Raw genomic sequence first — 20,176 nt, forward strand, 5'->3', positions numbered from 1 at the left:
CAAAAATCACTTCGGCTGCTGTGTAACCCCTGTCGCTTCTCTGAAAATAGCCTTCGTCTTCGAAAAAAAAAACCACACGTCATCTTGATCCATCAGTATGTTGGCTGAAGGCTGGGGCCGGAGCTGGAGGCTCTTCTTTTGGTGTGTCCGTCTCGTCCGCAGGGAATGGTGCTGGCGGTGCGCTCTCCTCCTTGCCACCCCCAAAGTACTTCTCAAACTCCTCATTGTTGTCTTCGAATGGTCTCTTGCCCAGAATACGAACCATGTCGTCCCGGACAAGAACCTCCTTCTTCAGCAGCTCCTCGGCTATGAGCCCAACCTCGCGCTTCTTCTCGAGTAAGAGGTCCTTGCATCGTTGATAGGCTTCATCCACAATTCTGTGCACCTCTTGGTCGATTTGTTGAGCCGTTGCCTCAGCAAACGGCTTCTGCATCCGGTTCGGGTCGTTCTCGAAGAAGACGGGTCCAACCTTGTCAGACATTCCCCACTGCGTCACCATATTTCGCGCCATTTGTGATACCTTCTTGAAGTCGTCGCTTGCGCCAGTCGTCACAGTGGGAAAGTGGAGTTCTTCCGAAACACGACCCCCCATTGTCATCGCCATGCGATCCATCAGCTGGTTGGTGTTCATCAGGTAAGCATCCTGAGGCAGGTACTGCGCATATCCAAGAGCACCCTGCCCACGAGGGATAATAGAGACCTTCAAAAGAGGGTCGGCGTGGCGAAGAAACCAGCCGCAGATGGCATGCCCAGCCTCGTGATAAGCCACCGTCTTCTTCTCGTCCGGTTTCAACACAAGGGACTTGCGCTCCAACCCTCCAATGACACGCTCGATTGCTCGCTCAAAATGTATCATTTTGACTTCCTCGGCATTACCTCGAGCAGCTGTCATATTCGTCAGCATTCAATTTCACACACACACAAGTCATAGACGCGGATGGGTATGGGTACGCACCAATGAGGGCTGCCTCGTTGACAACGTTGGAGATGTCGGCACCAGAAAATCCAGGAGTCAAAGTGGCAAGGCGGCCGACGAGGAAGTCTTGGTCTTCATTGGTGACAATCTTCTTGAGATACACCTTGAAGATTTCCTTGCGTCCGCTCATGGTCGGTCGGTCAATAAAGATGTGTCTATCAAATCGCCCAGGTCGCATGAGGGCCTTGTCCAGAATGTCTGCGCGATTTGTACCAGCCAACACGACAACTTGCTCACGAGTGTTAAAACCGTCCATTTCAGTCAAGATTTGATTCAGCGTGGCCTCTCGTTCATCGTTGCCACCAAATCCACGTCCGCTCTCCATTCGCGCACGGCCAATGGCATCGATTTCGTCAATAAAGATGATGCATGGAGCGTTCTTGCGGCCCTCAGCGAACAAGTCTCGCACCCTAGAAGGACCGACTCCAACAAACATCTCGACGAACTCGGATCCGCTCACACTGAAGAAGGGAACCCCGGATTCGCCGGCAGTAGCTTTCGCAAGGAGCGTCTTTCCGGTACCTGGTGGGCCAGCCAGAATAGCACCCCGAGGAATCTTGGCGCCAAGCTTCTCAAACTTCTCGGGTTGCTTCAAGAAACTGACAAACTCCATGATTTCGGTCTTGGCTTCCTCCAGGCCAGCAACGTCGGCAAACTTGACCTTGACAGCGCTCTCGGCGTTAAACTTCTTAGCTTTGCTCTTGCCAAAGTTGAACATGCCACCGCCACCAGCCCGGCCGCCCATGGATCGCTGAGTCCATAAAATGAGACCGATGAATAGTAGGGTTGGGCCAAAGGCCAAGAGAAGGTTACCAATTGTGCTGCCACCAGCCTCGTAGCTAACGGGTATTCTCTCTGAAGCGGGAATGCCAAGTTGATCCTGAGCCTCTTCAAGCTTCTTCTCGAATGACTCTACGGAGCCAATGGTGAAAATGTAGGTCCTCTTGCCATTGGAGCCAGCATCGCCTTGGGCAGCATCCGGGTGCAGCTCGACACGAACTTGAGAGCCGTTGACCACAACCATTTTTTGTACAAGACCCTTATCCAGGAAAGCCCTCCGCATTTCCTGCCAGGTGATTTCCTTTTCAGAGAATGGCTTGCTGAGCGAGTCAACCGCCCATAGCGTGATACCGAGAACGAGACCTGTCTGAAGAGCGTCCATCCAGCCATTTCGCTCGGGCTTTTTGGGGCCTCCAGGTCCCTGGTGATGTGATCCGCCCTCATCCGGCTTCTTATTACGAGCTTCGAATTCGGGCTCACTCTTGCCAGTATGAGCATCGTTTTGCTCTTGGTCCGGTCGTTGGTTCTGATCAAACATTCGATTTCCTTTTCGTTGCTCCTCAACTTCCCATTCGGCCAAACGCTCAGCCATCATGAATACGCATCGCATCAGTCGGCCCTTGTCCAGTATCGACAAGTTGCCCGGACCTCTGCGCATCTTGGCCAACAAGTCACGGACCTCAGCGGGAGCACCAGTCTGCTGCAGACCTCGCAGGATGTCCTTCAAAGTGGCTCTTTGAGCCTCTGGCAGAACTTTCTGGAAAGCATCTAGCTGAGCAATTTCGTCTTTTGATAAACGAATCCATCCTTCGGGAAGCGGCGCGAGTTTTGTAAGATCAGAATCCTTCTCTTTACCAGTCTTGGTTTCAGATTCATTTTGGTTTTTGGGTATTTCGGGAGTACTGTCTTTGTTCGCCTTCGAGTCTTCGTCTGGCTGCGGCGGCTTTGAAGATGAGTAGTACCTCACAGAGAGGCCGTAGGCACCTGTCACTGTCCGTGTGGGAATCGACCGTGACGCTGCGGGCAATCGTAGACTCCGGTGAAGACTGGTTTGTTGCGAGAGCCTAGCTAGCCGCGCGAGCTGGCTCGATTGTCGGAGATATCTTGACATATTGGGCATATCGGAGCTGTCGCAGGAAGCGGAACCACCGGAGTTGGTGAGGAAAGATTGGACGAAGAGCGCCTTATCTCATGAGCCGCGTAGACCAGTCCTCCACAGTTCAGCAGCGTTCGATCCAAGGGGCGCACACCCAACAGTAGCGTAGGCAGGGGAAAATCCAACGCTACGTGGAAAAGGGTTGACGGCAAATACAAGACTCGAAGCTTCTGGTGATGAGTCCACTTCGAACCAGAAATTAAACTGCGTCACGTGGATCAACCTCGAAATTGTGGGTCTCCAGGGTAGCTCTGTAGGCACCATGAGGTGGCGACAAAGACATGAAAATCGTTGTACGTAGTGTGGCAGACAAATAGAAAAGAAAAGCCATTTAAAATGTGGGGTTGGTCACGGATTAATAATAAGGTTGTCAACTCCCTCAAAATTGCGCATCTGTACTGAGAGGGTTGAGGCTAGCATTGGTTGTAAATGCAACGTACTGGATTTTTGAGGGCATCCATCCTTAACTCGGAGACACCGCGACAAAGATGAACCCTTGATCAAGCATTGTAGCATATGGCTTCATTGCTTCCGAGACCGTCATCAAAGCTAAATATCCCATTGCAAGCGTAGTAGAATTGACCGAATCTGGCCCCGTCCTCTTACCGGAATCCTTCGAGACATATCATTCAATTCCACAACAAGCTCTGCTGCTTCTCCGTCAGCCGCGGTTAGGTCTGGCCAATCGCGCCAAACCTCAGCCATGACGAACTCTGCTACTCTGTGTTGAAATAAACGGCCTAATATACGACGAGCTTGTGATTCTTCTCCCAGTTCGAGAAGCGCGACACTCGGTTTTAGTAACATGGCGATATCCAGCAGTCTAGAGTAAAACACATCTTCGTGCAGCCATCCAGCTGGAACAGGCAAATCATGATTTGGAACAAGGGCTAAGCGCGGTTCGTACTTGCGAACAGAATATCCCAGACCCCCCTGGCCAAAATCCCAGGCCCTTTGGGAGACATATGGTGGGTTTGACAGCAATATGTCGCAAGGAGTTTGGGCTACAGGGGTAATATCTTGGTCCTTGAAGATGTCACCCCTCAAGATATCAAGCTTTTGATCAGGCTGAGAAGTCGCAATATTGCCTAGCTTGGCATTATGGTGGACATTGAGCTTTGCGAGGCCGACTGCCTGGGGCGAAATGTCAACTCCTCGAACACGTAAGCGCCGAAAAGATGGCTGAAGCAAAGTATACAAAAGCAAAGGAATGCAGCCTGTGCCCGTGCAAAGGTCAACTATGCTCAACTCGGCAGTATCATTGCTTGACTTGCTACCCAAAATTTCTCCCGTCTTGATCAGATCAACAAGGTGGTATGTGTAGGCCTCTGTCTCCGGGCGAGGGATGAGCACGCCCGACCTGCATTTAATATCCAGGGGTCCAAAAGGCTGAGAGCCGAGAATATACTGCAGAGGCACCCCACGACGTCGTCGCTGGCAAAGTAACCTGAGTCGCTGAGCCTTGCTGTCTGAGTGCGTCGTTGTCTCCCTCGCATACTCTGTGAGCCAGCGGAGCTCATTTTTGGCGGATTGAATGTCGCGACATGCAGGAACCAAAGCAGCCAGATTGCGGGAGCGTTGTTTGGCTTGCTGGAGAAGCCATGGTGGAAGTCGTGGCATTGACCGGCCGCTTTACATGATCCAGACAATTGAGAATTTTTACCGCTGAGTAATAATAGCCAAAGTCGAAAAAGAATGCAAGAGGAAAAGTTACCAACCCGTTGAGCCTGACGAGATGTTCGGAGAGAAAAAATATGGGCCAATTGAGTGATGCGGCTTGTCTCAGTGAAAGGCGCCACATGCCCAGTCTCGTGGTGGGGTTTACCCGAGTTATACCCATTTGCGCGCCAATGATTTGACTGGCGACTGAAGATCATGGTTCCCATTTTAGACTCGTGATTCAACGATCCGATCTGTGATTGCGACTGTTGTGAACCACAGCGCCGGTGTTATATTTTTGGATATAAATTTTTTCAAGTATTTCAACAAAGTCTCGTAGAAAAATTTACGAGACCGATTATCTGAGTCGATCCGGGCCCCAGGGCATCTCATCACATCCTTATTCGACGACGGGACGTTCACTCTGAAATTGACGTCCAGGGTTTCAGAGACCCGAGTACAGAATGAACGCACCAGATCGGTAAGTCTGCATGAAACGTTTTCAGCCAATGATGATACCCGATACCTTCGGAGATTTTGATGTTTGAACACATTTGTGGCCGGTCAGCGAGTGCCGAAACTGGATGATGCCAGCATGGAGAGGACTGTTTGCTCAGGCGTACTTTCCCCAAACAAATATTATGGCGAATTGCGGCTTGGGGGTTTTAAGCCACTACGAAACGATCATGAGTCAAGTTCAAGTGAGCTGTCGGCGTGTCAGCTGCCCGTCGGCCCTTGGCATCTCTGACAGCTGCGAGCCGGAACACACGTAACCGGCTGGTGCTGCATTATCTTTGCAGGAGGAATGTTAAAAAATTCACCCCAAAACGAACAAAACTGGGCTGCGAAAATACGACACCCTATCCCTTCAGCGCATCTCTGTCCTCTCTCACCTCGCCATGACCGGCTGCAATCCAAAGCACTTCAACCTCCAAGATGATCCGTTGCGTGCACTTGAACCACATTCTCTGCCCAACACATGACTAACGACATATAGTTTCGAGCTCTTCTTGCTGAGCGAAGGGGAGAAACGAATTGAGGAGAAGGTGTACTCTGGTGTGTGGGCTCGAAAAATATCACCTCAGTCGATGTCGTAAGTCTAACGTCAAGCAGGCATGTCCAACACATCAGACTTTATTTTGAACAAGGAGGATCATACATTGGGCAACCTCCTCTCTGAGCACATCAAGGCTCACCCTAATGTCTACATGGCTGGCTACAAGCGTACGCATTCCCACATTCCCCCATATACCATCAGCCGTTTAACGTAACCCTGGTAGTCGGCCACCCCAATGTCCCTCAGCTCTTTATCCGCGTCCAAACAGACGGTACCAAAACTCCCCGCGAGGTATTCACCGCCGTCTGCGAAAAGCTTATCAACCAGCTAGAGTCACTACACCAAGAATTCACACGTGAATGGGAACTTCGGCGCATCACCAACACTGGAGAGCAGGGCAACATGCAAGGGACTGGTTTCTAAGCTGCAATACTGCAATACAGCCGAATGAGATATCTTTAGGTGTATCGGCGTTTTGGGTGATCTGGTACCTGCTTTTGCATTTTTAAGGAAAACTCTTGTCTCGAGGAGTGGTAGACTAGGAAACAGGGAATATTGACACCGGAATTGCATTTGTAAGACCTAACTCTTTACAAAATAATTAATTTGCTCGATCTGGGGCATCGCGAAGCAAGCACATCTAGCGTGTAGGCGTTTGCGACAAAGTCCTGATGAATGCATATTCACTTCTTAAACTGTCTGCGTAATTTCCCTCAGTTGCTGCGTTGGTGAGATCGGTCGTATTGTTGACACGGAGTTTGATGTCCACATGGCATTATATCTCGCCCACTCTCACAGCTCAAGCCGGCCCCTCACCTCCGGGAATCAACTGCACAGATGTTAGCATATGGGCGGGCACATATCCAAGTTGTCGCTAATAGTCCACCATACCATGCAGATATTATTGCCATTGAGCAGAATCTTGGGCAGTTTGGTGTGCGTTCCAGAGTAGTCGCTAGAGACGACTTGTCAGTAAACCTTGGGGTGCAATGAGAGCCAACACATAGACCTACAATTCCGTCACATCCTCCAAAACCATGTCTATACCATAATTTCAGCATGAGCCCGATGCAATGTACGACGTAAAATTACTTACTGACATAATCGTCGAATCCGACGAGCGTACCGCTAAATTCTAGCTCTGAGTTAGCCTCTTCACCCGTGTTAAAGTTCGCGGACTTGAAGCTAGAGGATCAATAAATGGCAAATACCCTTTTCTCCTTTCATGACAACCCATATCCTTGAACCAACGCACTTGTCAATGAGTTCTACTCGACTGTCAGCAGGCAATATGAGATTCTGAGAGGGCCACGACGCCTCACCGAGGGGCAGCAACTGGGACGCCATGGTGGATGTTTACGGATAGCGAGCCAGCGTATCCGTACTCGAAAGATTGTATTACGGCAATAGAGAAAAGAAGAAAGGCCTCCTTTGGAGTCTGTTGGCGCTCTTGTTGGATATTTCACCGGAGCAAGGATTGTAGAATCGTAGTGACCAGGGCGCTCAAATCACATTAAGCCCCGACATGGATTGTCTCCACGTGCGTGGTTCAGCAATGGGAATGTTGACTTACATAAGCAGCACACACCAAGACTAGTCGCGCCTTCCTGCATTAAGCGACGTGGGTACCTACAAGGCTACAACCGTGAAGCCAATCCCAACCTCTTGAGGTCCTCGATCAACTGTTCTCATGGCTGCCTGCTTAACCACAGCCCGCTTACGCTAGGCCATGGTAATTGGCCGCCGTCGTCATGCAGTCTTGCAACTTCACGTTGCATATTCCCGGCCATTCATGACATACTTGAACACGGCCGGTCTGCAGGCTGTTGGTAGGGCCAAATCACTTAGACCTGCCGGCCGCTGTGTACAAAGGGGACGTCGTCACCACGAAAGACCTGCAATCATTGGCATTATACTTTCTTTTTCATCCTCAGCAGGGCTGATAGGAACAATGGCTCGGCCATTGCGTGTGGCTGGGGAGAAGAAGCTATGGTGTCCCAAGTTGGGTATTCGATTCTCTCCGTCATCAAACTCTGTTCCGTTGTACCCTCCGCTGGATATGTCTCGTTTCGTGCAGACGGCGAGTGAGGACAATGATATCAGAAATAATTTCACAAACGAACCGTTTGGCTATTGTGCCAATGCTGTAATGGAACAAGACTTGGCTACTCTTGCAACAACACGCCATGATGCCATCCCTCAACCGAGTAAAAATTCAACGTCGACGAATCCCCAAATACCACTTCAACGTCCTACCACCACCATTAATCAAGAAAGTGAGAATTCACAAGGCAAAGAAGTCTCCAAACCCAATCCAGAAGGCGACCCGGAAATCGTTGAACCCCCGTTAACACCACTAAGCTTCAACATCTCCCCGTCCCTCTTCTACGCAGCCCGCGCCGCCAAAGCAGGCTCCTCTGAATCATTCTGGTCACACACAATGTATCAGCGGACTAGCGATCAAGGGGCCGTTGAAAAAGTAAAAGTTCACTACTGCACGAGCAAACATACCACGGAACAAGTCTGCAGGAAGCACTTCCTCGGAGAGGCGGTCCTCGGCTTCGACCTCGAGTGGTTCCCCTACGCATCCCGCAGCTCCGGAACGCGAGAAAACATCTCTCTTATCCAAATCGCGAGCCCGGGCCGTATCGGCCTTTTCCACGTGGCCATGTTTGCCAAGGGTGAAGATGACCTTGTCGCCCCTGCCCTACGCACAATCATGGAGGATCCCAATGTGAGCAAAGTCGGCGTCCACATCCAAGGTGACTGCACCCGGATGAAGAACTACCTCGGCGTCCAGGTCCAGGGTGTTTTTGAACTCAGCCATCTGTACAAACAGGTCAAGTACACAGCGGCTAAGACGCCCAAGCTCATCAACAAGGTGGCAGTAGCTCTGTCAACGCAGGTACATGACATTTTGAAGTTGCCGCTATTTAAAGGCGACGTCGTCCGGTCGAGTAACTGGATGAAGCGGTTGGATTACAAGCAAATTTTATGTAAGAAATTTGGTGCACACCCCACTCAGCCTCCAAAAGTAAAATGCTAATGAGCCACAGATGCGGCATCCGACGCCTATGCCGGTATACAGTTATACCATGTCCTCGACTCAAAACGCAAAAGACTAAATCCGTGTCCCCCAAGGCCTCACCACGCCGAACTAGGTCTCCCGATCCCAGTTGTGGAGTCGGAATCAAAGCCAGAAGAGGAAGCAGGACATCTATCTGACGGCTCCTTTAGCTCCTTCGGTTCGGAACTCGAAGCCGAGCTGCTAGCCTTGCCGCTAATCCCAGCCAAACCTCCAGTACGCGATGCTCGTATCCTCATAGCCGAGAAAAAAGCAGCCGAGTACCGCAAATCCAAGACTTCGGGCGTCTCGGCGCCGCCGACTTCCCTAAGAGCATACTTTGTCTGGCACAGCAACTTGGACCTCAATCCCGAAGCCGTTGCTCAACTCCTGAGAGATCCGCCACTGAAAACAAACACTGTTGTGTCGTATATTCTCGAGGCCATTGTCAGTGAAAAGATGACCTATGATAAGGGGAGATTGAAATCCGAGGTATTACCCTTGTTGGATCAGCGTGCTATGAAAGTGGGCAGTAGGTATGGGGCCTTGGTGAGAAGTTGTGAGAGGACTGATGAAGAAACGTGACGAACTTGACTTGGCGCATAATCGTAGATACGGCTGTACCATTTTGCATATGAGATACGTTCAACTCCAAGCACAAGAATGAATTGATTTGGAAATAAATGCATACCCCTACGAGATGAATTGTCTACTTGTCATGCGCAAATCTATGAAGCCAAAAGCCCTCTACCCCTATTAATTTGCACCTTTTTATCCTCTCCTGCACTTACGATGCCCCAAGACTTGTCCCACGCGACGCTCAACACCTTGGCACCATCACCAGCCGGCGGCAACTTTTTGCCGCTTAACCACTCCCTGGAAATGGTGTACACTGGCTCGCTGACGCTGCCGGACCCCTCTTCAGACGTGGCGGGCCGTACACTCCGGAGATCCCAGACGCGACAGGTGCTGTCGTGTGAACCGGATACCAAAGAGTACTCGTTATCAGGAGAAGGTGACAAGGATACAACCATGTTGATGTGGCCGCGGAGAGTCATGGCTGCAGTGGCGGTAGCTGCCTCTCGGGGGTCCAGGAGGGTGATGTGTCGCGCCGAAGAGCCTGCGGCGACGAGCGAATTTCCTGGTAATGCTGCCGCACACATGATTGGATGGAGGGTTGTCAATCTTGAAACCTCCTTCTGTGTAGTCAAGTCGATTGTCTTGACGGTGTGGTCCTGAGACGCAGAGTACGCAACAGTTGAGTCGTGTGGGTGGAAAATGGCGGCAGTGACTTGGTCATCGTGCATGGGCATCATGGCCAAGGGCCCACGCTGAGCAGTATTACTGGCGGCGGATAACTTGGCACGCTTAGCGGAATGGGACGAGGGCAGGCTTTCAGCATCAGCTTGGGGAGCAGCTTTTTTGGACGAGGTCCATAGGCCGACACGCCCGTCTGAGGAGGCAGTGAGGATTCGTTTCGTAGCGCAGTTGACGTCGATGGCGTTGATGTTCTTCTCATGGCCCCATAGTTCCATATTGTGTTTCAACGAGCCCGAGAAGTTGTCTTCTGACTCAGAGTAGTCCCAGATGACGACTTTTCTGTCAAGGCCTGCCGATGCAAGCTTTGAAGGAGATAGCCACCTCACGGCATTGACTCTTGACGTGTGCCCACCTGCTCTACCGGCACTAGATGTCGCAATCGCCTCGCCGGACGGATTCCATACTCTTACTAGGCCATCGTACGAGGCACTGGCAATTCTGTCATTGACAACGCCGTCGATACCCTTGCTAGCAGGGGCTGTTGCTGATAAGACATCAACGTCGCCGACCCAGTCGTCGTGCTGGAAACTAGCTTGATACACGGGCGGGATCAAGCTGCGAACGTACTGGAGAGTGAGAGTCGTCTCTGATGAGAGGCCATTCGATTTAAGGTAGTCTTCGATAGAGGTGCGTAGAAATGTGCCGTTGGCAAGGAAGTCGAGCGGGATTGGAGACGATGTGTCCAGCATGGACTCGGAATTGAGGATCCGAGAGAGGCCATATCGCTTAACGTCTGCAATACGTAAGCATGACAGTTGTTATGGAAGAGAGGCAATAAAGCGAACCTGCTGGGACAAGCAATTGTCTCTTGGACTCTGGGAGCTGCAAGTCCTGCTCATCGGTGGTGAAGATGACTTTCACCTGGGTCGGTGAGGAGTCCATCTTGGCGACAAGTGCTCCTTGGCAAACTGTAATGACAGTAAGCAAAATTCCTTGGCTAGCGAAGTCACTGGCCAAAGTTTGAGGGGTGTGGTAATTTACCTTCTCAATGGTATGGTGAAAATGCTGCGATGGTGTTCCACACAATCTCGACTGACAAAGACCGGCACATTCAAAAAAATTTGGGAATCAGAGCCAGCCTTGCAGTTTTCGAGACCCACAGCGGGGAGAGACGCTGGATAATTTGACCAATCAGGTGTGGATAATGGCGAGGCTGCGAATAGTAATGAAAGCGGGAATTGAATCAGAACTGACTTTTTTCATTTTTCTCTTTCCAATATGGCATTTGAGTCGGAATCTAACTCAGAATACGGAAGATTCTCTTCTGGATTTTTTTCAATTGGCACTTCAAGTTGAGCTGCAGCGATCACTTAGTTCCATCTTGGTACTGCAGAAGTTCAAGCAGGGACCTCAACCAACTTCACACCTCCAAACTAGTACTCCGTACTAGGCTGGCTGGTCACCGTGGACAAGGGGTGGCATCATTTCTTGGATGTTGGCGGGCTAATCATACCGAGGGACGTTAAACTTTGTCCTTTAAAACGAGAGAGCGACTTTCCGTTTGGGGCTCACTTCCCTGAAGTGCACCGTCGTTGACCCCGTTGACGATACGTACATACATCGATACTCCCATGCTTCGTCCAGCCCTTCCCCGCAATGTTTCGTCATGGGCGCCATTCCACCATGCACCTTGCAGATGTGCAAAGCCAACCAGGCTGCCGTCCGCCCCTCCATAATTCTCCAGGTGCTGCTCTTTGACGAGGCCAACAAGAAACGCACTTGAGATGTGGTGCACAATGACCTCGAGCTGGTCACCTGCGGCAACCCAGCCTCCTCACTTGCCGTTGCCCGATAGCGCTGTTGTTGGTGTTGTTGCTCGCGTCGTCTGAGGGGGTAAATTGCCATACTCGCTATTTGAAGTCAATAGTCGCGGCGGTACTGCGGACTGGACCTTACAATGCTGGGGTCTCTGTCATGTGCTAAAACAGCCACCACAAACCATGTGCTGTGAACCTTGAACAATGAATGAAACGAGGCCACGAGGACGGGCGGTGCACACCCGGGGTTAGGGTTAGGGTCTTGAGATGACCGGATGATACGGAGTATCGGCTCAGCATCCGACGTCAGACTCGACAATGTCTGGTTCGCGCAATTCTGCAGCATTGCGTCCAAGGATGCCAACCTCTGCTTTGTAGCGATTTCCTCACTGGGGAGCCTGCGCCGGCAGTCATTACGTAGTATTACAAACAATTACTCCCACGCAAGCAGTTGATGACAGTCAGACGTCATGTGCCAGATTTTCAGTCCCTGTTCCCTGCAACCCAACATCTCACGACTGGCAGGGTTGTTGCACCACCAAAACCACGCCTGCCACAGCGGCATCGGCCCACAAGAGCACCACAGCAACGAGTGGATGCTAATGGTCAGGTTCTCGGCCCAGAGCCAACCCCAGACCCACTGGCAATGCTTCGTGGGGAGACTGGAATACCTCGAATGTTGCGTCTGGAGCGAACACTCCAAGGTATCGATCAATTGATTGATCAATTGATGGACAGCTGGGGGCGAACTAGTGCTCAAGCGCGCAACTCGGGGGCGGTTGGCGAGCGGCTTGCCACCGAAACGGCATGAGAGGCAAACATGGAAGAGGCGGCTATTGGGCACTCTCTTGAGCATCGTGCATCAACACATCGCATCCTCACTCGAGCGGTCGTGCCTCCGCCCTGCCTCCGCCTTGGCTCGCCCCCTCATCCCCCTCGTCTATCCCTGCAGCTCGCATCCGTGATTTCAACTTCTCATCTGTGCCATTTCTCGCTCGTCGTGCTTGTATGCTGCCGACGAGCTGGGCCGCTGTTCCCTGTCGTTGCTAGTTCCCTGCCACCTCGTCTCTGGTCCCGCCAGCTCTGGCGCTATCTCGCCGCTTTCGATCGCTCTCCCCGACAAGCGTAAAACACCTCTGCCAGCTCGAAATTTTCATCGCTACACGTCCGCAGCACCTCAATCGGCCGCAGCAGGTGCTCCTACAGCTTCATATCGCCCGTCTGCAGCTGTTTGGAGCCTGTTGTTCCCTCAAATTGCTCCAACAGAGTCATCGCAAGCTGCTGCTGTTGTCGCATCCGACGTCCCCGCTCTCCATCCTCTTTCCTCTTTGCAATGGCTGACGGCGAGCCTGTTCGAGATGTCAAGAACCACCTCCTCTTCGAGATTGCTACCGAGGTAGCCCATAGAGGTGCGGCGACCAACCCTACCGCTTCTCTGTCCTTTCTTCTGCTGACTTGGCTCACCTGTAGTGGGTGGCATCTACTCCGTCATCAAGTCCAAGGCGCCCGTGACCACCGCCGAATATGGAGATCGATATACGCTCATTGGACCGCTCAATCACACCTCTGTACGTATCTGAAGTCTGTTCCTCAGCCACTGCCTCTTTCTAACACATCCTAGGCGGCCGTCGAGGTCGAAGAAATGGAGCCGACCAACCCAGAGATTGCCAAGACCATGCAGGCCATGAAGGACCGAGGCATCGGCATGTTGTACGGCCGATGGCTTATCGAAGGGGCTCCTAGAGTCTTGCTGATTGACACCAAAACTGCCTATGGATACATGAACGAGTGGAAGACGGATCTGTGGAATATTGCAAGCATTCCCTCCCCGGCTAGTGACGACGAGACCAACGAAGCCATTGTGTTTGGGTACTTGGTGGCATGGTTCCTGGGAGAGGTGAGTGTAGCTAGAGAGCTCTGCGATTTGCCAATGACAACTTCAATTGACAAGGCTAATGCTCGGAATCTGCAGTTTGTCTGCCACGAAAAGAAGCGAGCCGTCATTGCTCACTTCCACGAATGGCTCGCCGGTGTTGCCCTGCCTCTGACCAAGAAGCGTCGCATTGACGTCACCACCATCTTCACGACGCATGCCACTCTCCTCGGACGATATCTTTGCGCCGGCTCTGTCGACTTTTATAACAACTTGCAGCACTTCGACGTCGACGCCGAAGCCGGCAAGCGGGGCATCTACCATCGATACTGTATCGAGCGCGCAGCCACACACTCTTGCGACGTATTTACGACCGTGTCTCACATTACAGCATTCGAGTCTGAGCATCTGTTGAAGCGAAAGCCCGATGGTGTCCTGCCCAACGGGCTCAACGTAACCAAATTTTCCGCCGTCCATGAGTTCCAGAACTTGCACCAGCAGTCCAAGGAGAAGATTCACGACTTTGTTCGCGGTCACTTCTATGGCCACTACGACTTTGACCCGGACAATACCTTGTACGTCTTCACTGCTGGTCGTTATGAGTTCCGAAACAAGGGTGTCGACATGTTCATCGAGTCTCTGGCTCGGTTGAACCATCGCCTGAAGAATGCCGGCAGCAAGATGACGGTTGTGGCCTTCATCATTATGCCGGCGCAAACGACGTCGCTCACCGTCGAAGCGCTCAAGGGCCAGGCAGTCATCAAGTCGCTGCGGGACACCACGACCATGATTGAGCAGAGCATCGGACGGAGGATATTCGAGCGGTCCCTCAAGTGGCATGAGGGAGACTCAATGCCCGACGAGAAGGAGCTCATTTCTGGCCAGGACCGCGTCTTGCTGCGACGTCGGCTGTTCGCCATGAAGAGAAGCGGCCTGCCGCCCATTGTCACTCACAACATGGTCAATGACCAGGAGGACCCAGTACTGAACCAGATTCGACGTGTCCAGCTCTTCAACCATCCCTCAGATCGCGTCAAGGTGGTGTTCCACCCCGAGTTCCTGAACTCTGCCAACCCCGTGTTGCCACTGGACTATGACGACTTTGTGCGAGGCTGCCACTTGGGCATTTTTGCTTCATACTACGAGCCGTGGGGTTACACGCCAGCCGAGTGCACCGTCATGGGTGTTCCCAGCATCACGACCAACTTGTCAGGCTTCGGCTGCTACATGGAGGAGCTGATTGAGAACTCGAGCGACTACGGCATCTACATTGTCGATCGGCGGACAAAGGGTGTCGACGATTCGGTCAACCAGCTGACGTCGTACATGTACGAGTTTTGCGGCAAGAGTCGTCGTCAGCGCATCAACCAACGAAACCGCACCGAGCGCCTTAGCGACCTGCTCGACTGGAAGCGGATGGGCATGGAGTATGTCAAGGCTCGTCAGCTGGCATTGCGCAGGGCATACCCCAACTCGTTTGCCGGCGATGAGGAGCCCGAGGACTTTATTCCGGGCGTCGAGCAGAAGATTTCTCGGCCATTCTCGGTGCCCGGCTCACCGAGGGACAAGAGCGGAATGATGACGCCAGGAGACTTTGCCAGTCTGCAGGAAGGTCGCGAGGGTCTAAGTACCGAGGACTATGTCGCGTGGAAGTTGCCGTAAGTCGAGCCCGCCCGGTGTAACTGAATTCAGGTCGATTTCAATTTCAAAGAGGAATGTGAATAAAGAAGAAGTAAAAACTGACACGAGTTGTGATAGTGCTGAGGAGGACCCTGAGGAGTACCCCTTCCCTCTGACCCTGCATACCAAGCAGCCCGGTGGTGAGAGTCCCTTGCCACCAGCTGCCCTGAACGGAAACTAGGCCAAGTACGCATCGCGAGCGACATGTAAAACTGTGTTTGACTGTTGATTTGAGTTCTTCCTCTGATGCATTGCCAACTGTTTCTCCATGCGCGAGTCGTTCCAGGAACACCATCATACGGGATGCTTACACGGAAAGGGATGCGGGTGCAGATGCGGATGTGGTATCCTTGTGTAACTTGGTATTTTTATTCTTATTTTTATTCCTTCTTCTTTCAAAACATGTCTCGTATGGGCGTACAATACCATTACCGCATCATTCTTAGCTGAACGAGTGTGCAACTTTGTGAGACGAGACGATGAGCGCTGCCCGTACGAGGCGTGTTGAACAAAAACAAACGTGGCAACGACGATGGGCAATGATGTCACCACTCGGCCCGAGAAGGTTTTTTTTTTTATTTTCGCTTCCCAGATCACGGATGTACTACACACAGTGTACACACAAGAATAGTTTTGGCGGCATGGAGTCGTGAGATGAAAGGAACATGGCTGGGCGGTTGGGCTGGGCGGCCGTGCGGGAAGTTTATTTGCCGGCGCAAATCAAACATGGAGCGATGAGGTGATGGGATGGATGGGTTGACGTAGCAACCTGCGGTTATTGTCGTCGGCTCGAGTTACATTGCCGAGGTTAGTCTGTTAAATGCCCTCGAGAGGTAAGGGGTTTTGAGCAGTTTTTTTAGTTTTTGTTTTTGGGTGGGAGAATTGTAACTATGTACTACAACTTGTCGTGAAGAGAGGCTGTTTATGTGGACACAATCTTTGTGAGATGGATGCATTCACCCTGGCCAAGTATACACAACTATACTACCATAGCTGTCCATGTAGCTCGACAGGATTGCTGATCTGATGACGGCTTTGCAGTCTTGGTCTTATCCCCCTCTCGACTGCAGGGTTCGTTGAAATTGGCGGAAATGCTTCCATCGTGGTGTATTGATGCCATGGCAGTCGGCGTGGTATCGGCATGATTGGTCAACGGTGTGATTCGCACGCTGTACGGACTAGAAGTAGCCTCACTGACTGAAGCGTTGCCATGGTAAGGAAGGTGATGGGGTCTGCTCTTTGATTCCGAGCTAGAAACCCTTGGTGCCGAGCCTTGGTAGGGGATGGGACTGCGTATCCTGGGCTTGATGGCCTACTTGCGCAGCCATCTCCCGGCAGTTGGAATTGGGAGCAACGAAGTAGTACGTAGAAGCAACGGATATTGGGTGCTGGGCCGATGATATCACGTTATCAGAGACACGGAGGGCTGGTTCGGCAAGTCGTGCTTGACGCACGTCTGATCAAGATGCCGACATGGCCTACGGCCACGAATATCGCCCCTTGACGGCATTCTACGGCATCTACGAGCCATGATCAGGTGGGAGCCGTGGACCGGCACATCTTCAGCGAGACCCTTGCGCGGAGATTAGTTCCTGTATTCAATTATCGGCCCAGGGATTCAAGCGAAGACAAGGCCACGTGCGGAGCATGATACCAGGTGAAAGTTTTCCATCAGTGGCCTGACGAGTAATGACGTTTGATGTCAAAAAGTGACAATCTGCCCCGTCGACTGTCGACCCTCCCGTTGGAACCGTGAACCCTTTCTCTACTCCGCATACGCTATCGTTTGCAAGCTGACTCGAGATGCGACCCAGGGTTCAAAAAGACCTAACCCTCGCCCTCGGAACCAAACAGGCCGACATGTCCCCCGCCTCGTTGCGTGATATTGCAGTTCCCCCTCTGGAGCCCTGCGTTTGAAGATGAAAAGAAGCGAGATTTGCAAAAAAGCCACAAGTTGATATGTATATTACATCACGCCACATGGAGCGCACACGTCGAAGCCCAGGCCACTTCGTGCGGAAAACGCGAGATGTCGCAAGCACCAGACACAATCGCATTGTGTGACGAGGAGAGTTAAAAAAAAACGCGTCGCGTGAAAGGAAAGAAAAAAAAAGCACATGTATGCATACTATTGTCCAATATAGAAGAAGAGACGTGTTCCTGTCGGCCCCATAGCCACGAGCGCCATCGAGGTGGACAGAGGCGGACGGGGCCGTGGAGACGAACAATAGGTTGTACACGGAATCAATAGCAATTAGTATGTATGCAGGTGCTCGAATCGGGCTCCCCATTCCGCGTGGAAGCCAAGCTCGAAATAGGACGGGCCTCGTCCGCCCACCCAGGTTCCTGTCCAACGTATGTATGTGCGCAAAAACACAACGGGCTCAGGCACGAATCGGAAGTTTCCCCCCGTCCGTTGATGAAGAAAAGAACATTGAAGGAAACAAAGAAACTCTATCCCCCAAGACAACAACGCAGCGGCGGGAAATAACAAGGCCACGACTTTAGATGAAGACGAGCGGGCACGGTCGCGACTATTTCGTTCTTCTCATTTGAACTCGGTGCTAGCGCTAGTCCCTGAGGCGGGACGACTGACATCGATGTCAAGTGGAGTCGGACGGTCAGTGTGGAGGCCCCCGTCAAGCCCCATTACATCACCTGCAGTGGACTCAGGGGCTCTTGGGCTGTATCAGGATGCGGATGCCAAAGTTTAAAAAGACTGGAAGCGGCAGAAAACATTCCATTCACAAGCTTCTTGGTGCGCTTTCGCGGGAATGGACACATGTGCACCGTCCGCTCTTCCTTCACCGCCGTGGGTTCGAAATTAGCCAAGTACTTAAGTAAAGTAGCTAGCACGAGCCGTCCGGAACCGCTGACCCCATCACATCGTCATGCCCATGTTTTTTTTACTCTTCTACAGAATGCCAATTTCCACAACAGCAGACCCCGAGGGCCCTGGCGCACCCTGGCTCGCTGGAAGGAGACAAGAGGGGAAAAGAAGAAAAAATAGGGCCCCGGCCGAGAGGAGAATCAATTTCGATACGGAGTATTTGCTGCCCTGAGGGCAAGCAAAGTGGGGGCCGGTGCCGCTGGGAACCGGGGATCGGGGCATTGTAGCTCACAGTGCAAGACGGAAATGACATGGTCGTGGCCTCATTAGGTGCATGTACTCCGTCTACAACAGGATTGATTTGGCTTGCCGGGGGGGCCATGGTCGCGGTTGAGGCCAAAAGCGACGAGTCGCTGCCTCAACTGGCGTCGTATTCTTTTCCCCCAACTCCCACGGCCAGGAGCCCGTACGTACATGTAGGATTCTGCCGGAGAATAACTCATCCCGAGTACTATTAACTCGTGCAGATCCCCATATCCCTCTGGAACACGTGCCTGGAGGATGTAAAAGAATCAATGCAATACCACACTGGGCTCGAGACTTTTTTCAACAACAGAAAAATTCACTGCTTGGTGTAGATTCCCAGCCGTCTGCGCGCTCCGGCTTAAAACTGCCGACATGGACGCTCCCCCGCCACAGCTCCCCCCCGTCCCTTTTTCCATCCAAGCGAAAACTTCTAATTTCCCCCATCTCCAATCTCGCCCATATTATTCCAGCTTTTGGTGCCAAAATAACAGCCCATTCGCTTGCCCCCCGCCAAAGGACACCGCCTGCCCATCCTCGGTCCTTCCATCAAATGCCCACGTTTCACGTTAAACCGGGGCAAAGGCGGCCATCAGACATTGAACCCGCACGTGGGCAAAAAGCAAAAATACATTGCACCTGCAGCCCGCCACGTCCCGTCCTACGCCATTGCCGTAATTGCACCCTTGCCATGCATTCGCGCCATGTTGGGGTAAGCCGCCTCTTTTTTTTGTCTCTTTTTTGTCTCTTTTTTTCTTCTTTTTTTTTCTTATTCCGTTGCTCGCACGCGGGAAAAGGCCACCTCGAAAAAGGAAATACCCTCCGTAGTCCTCCGTACGGAGTATACATACTTGAGTACATTTAAGTACATACAATTAGTACCTAGTGCTCCGTAGTAGCCCCCAGCTCTGTCCCAACAGCAAGGCCGTGCCAAGCTTCAAAACTTGCAAATTCCATTAAATTAAAGGAAAAAAAAAAGCCCAGTTATTTGGCATCACCTGACAGAAAGTCCAGTTCCATGGTCCTTATCCATCCACCTGGCACACAAGGACAAACCCCCATCCCACGACCGCCCCGCATCGCATCGCACATCGTCATATGTGCTAGTATTGTTGAACAACTGTGTCACGCAGCGCTCCCAATAAGCCGCGCCGATTTTCACTGTGCATAGTCCTGCATGTATGCACCTGGTGACAGCAGAGGGCTCGTTCCTGCGCACGTTCCGTCAGCACAACGTGCCGAGTACATCCGGGGGCCATGGGCGCGCGAGTCTTGAAGGGGCCTTTCGAAAGTACTAGCAAGTTGCAACACGCATGCGCCCTCGTGGGACAAACCCCTTGCGCAGACGTGCCGAACATGCAGATTCACGATACAACACGGCCGTTTTCACAATGCCTCATTGGCTCAGTCGCGCCTTGGTGCGGGACGTGCAGAGCGTCTCGACCGAAATGCCGTGTCTCAAATCTCTGCAAGACACCTCGTTGCAATACAGACCAGCTTCACACGCGACTACCAATGTAGATTGATTAAAAAGAAAAAAAAGACAATTTTGATTCTTGGAGCTAGTTCTGAAAACTACTCTCTACCGCATGGCAGTTTCTGCTGCACAATTGCCCGGTGTCCTGATCTGCCAGTCTTGACACCTTGACCACCAAAAACAAAAAAAGCCCCCATAACGCCAATGTGAATTGTCGAGGACCTTGTCCTCTCATTAGTATATA

General features: G+C 51.9%; 7 protein-coding genes across 7 annotated transcripts; 3 read left to right on the plus strand and 4 right to left on the minus strand.

Moving 5' to 3' along the window:
* Positions 1 to 79: 79 nt before the first annotated feature.
* YTA12 (Mitochondrial respiratory chain complexes assembly protein) lies at positions 80 to 2,867 on the minus strand (the record flags this gene model as incomplete). The annotated part of the gene is made up of 2 exons (XM_014686598.1): positions 80 to 885; positions 956 to 2,867. 2 exons carry the CDS (start codon positions 2,865 to 2,867, stop codon positions 80 to 82), a joined length of 2,718 nt encoding a protein of 905 aa, XP_014542084.1.
* A 594-nt stretch (positions 2,868 to 3,461) lies between these two features.
* Positions 3,462 to 4,532, minus strand: MTQ1 (Mitochondrial MRF1 N(5)-glutamine methyltransferase; the record flags this gene model as incomplete). The annotated part of the gene is made up of 1 exon (XM_014686599.1): positions 3,462 to 4,532. The coding sequence occupies one exon, from the start codon at positions 4,530 to 4,532 to the stop codon at positions 3,462 to 3,464; it is 1,071 nt and encodes a 356-aa protein (XP_014542085.1).
* A 938-nt stretch (positions 4,533 to 5,470) lies between these two features.
* POLR2J (DNA-directed RNA polymerase II subunit) lies at positions 5,471 to 6,051 on the plus strand (the record flags this gene model as incomplete). Its single annotated transcript, XM_014686600.2, has 4 exons — positions 5,471 to 5,514; positions 5,569 to 5,627; positions 5,685 to 5,795; positions 5,852 to 6,051. The coding sequence occupies 4 exons, from the start codon at positions 5,471 to 5,473 to the stop codon at positions 6,049 to 6,051; spliced, it is 414 nt and encodes a 137-aa protein (XP_014542086.2).
* A 376-nt stretch (positions 6,052 to 6,427) lies between these two features.
* LSM5 (U6 snRNA-associated Sm-like protein) lies at positions 6,428 to 6,975 on the minus strand (the record flags this gene model as incomplete). The annotated part of the gene is made up of 6 exons (XM_066129569.1): positions 6,428 to 6,457; positions 6,520 to 6,583; positions 6,642 to 6,669; positions 6,725 to 6,763; positions 6,840 to 6,896; positions 6,951 to 6,975. The coding sequence occupies 6 exons, from the start codon at positions 6,973 to 6,975 to the stop codon at positions 6,428 to 6,430; spliced, it is 243 nt and encodes an 80-aa protein (XP_065985724.1).
* A 604-nt stretch (positions 6,976 to 7,579) lies between these two features.
* On the plus strand, positions 7,580 to 9,277 carry wrn (Werner syndrome ATP-dependent helicase; the record flags this gene model as incomplete). The annotated part of the gene is made up of 2 exons (XM_014686601.1): positions 7,580 to 8,624; positions 8,685 to 9,277. The coding sequence occupies 2 exons, from the start codon at positions 7,580 to 7,582 to the stop codon at positions 9,275 to 9,277; spliced, it is 1,638 nt and encodes a 545-aa protein (XP_014542087.1).
* A 143-nt stretch (positions 9,278 to 9,420) lies between these two features.
* YTM1 (Ribosome biogenesis protein) lies at positions 9,421 to 10,894 on the minus strand (the record flags this gene model as incomplete). Its single annotated transcript, XM_014686602.1, has 2 exons — positions 9,421 to 10,745; positions 10,798 to 10,894. The coding sequence occupies 2 exons, from the start codon at positions 10,892 to 10,894 to the stop codon at positions 9,421 to 9,423; spliced, it is 1,422 nt and encodes a 473-aa protein (XP_014542088.1).
* Positions 10,895 to 13,102: 2,208 nt separating this feature from the next.
* Positions 13,103 to 15,503, plus strand: gsy-1 (Glycogen [starch] synthase; the record flags this gene model as incomplete). Its single annotated transcript, XM_014686603.1, has 5 exons — positions 13,103 to 13,178; positions 13,240 to 13,337; positions 13,391 to 13,666; positions 13,742 to 15,300; positions 15,401 to 15,503. The coding sequence occupies 5 exons, from the start codon at positions 13,103 to 13,105 to the stop codon at positions 15,501 to 15,503; spliced, it is 2,112 nt and encodes a 703-aa protein (XP_014542089.1).
* Positions 15,504 to 20,176: the final 4,673 nt, after the last annotated feature.

Source organism: Metarhizium brunneum, chromosome 1, assembly GCF_013426205.1.
Source record: "Metarhizium brunneum chromosome 1, complete sequence".
In the NCBI taxonomy this organism is placed as follows: Eukaryota; Fungi; Ascomycota; class Sordariomycetes; order Hypocreales; family Clavicipitaceae; genus Metarhizium; species Metarhizium brunneum.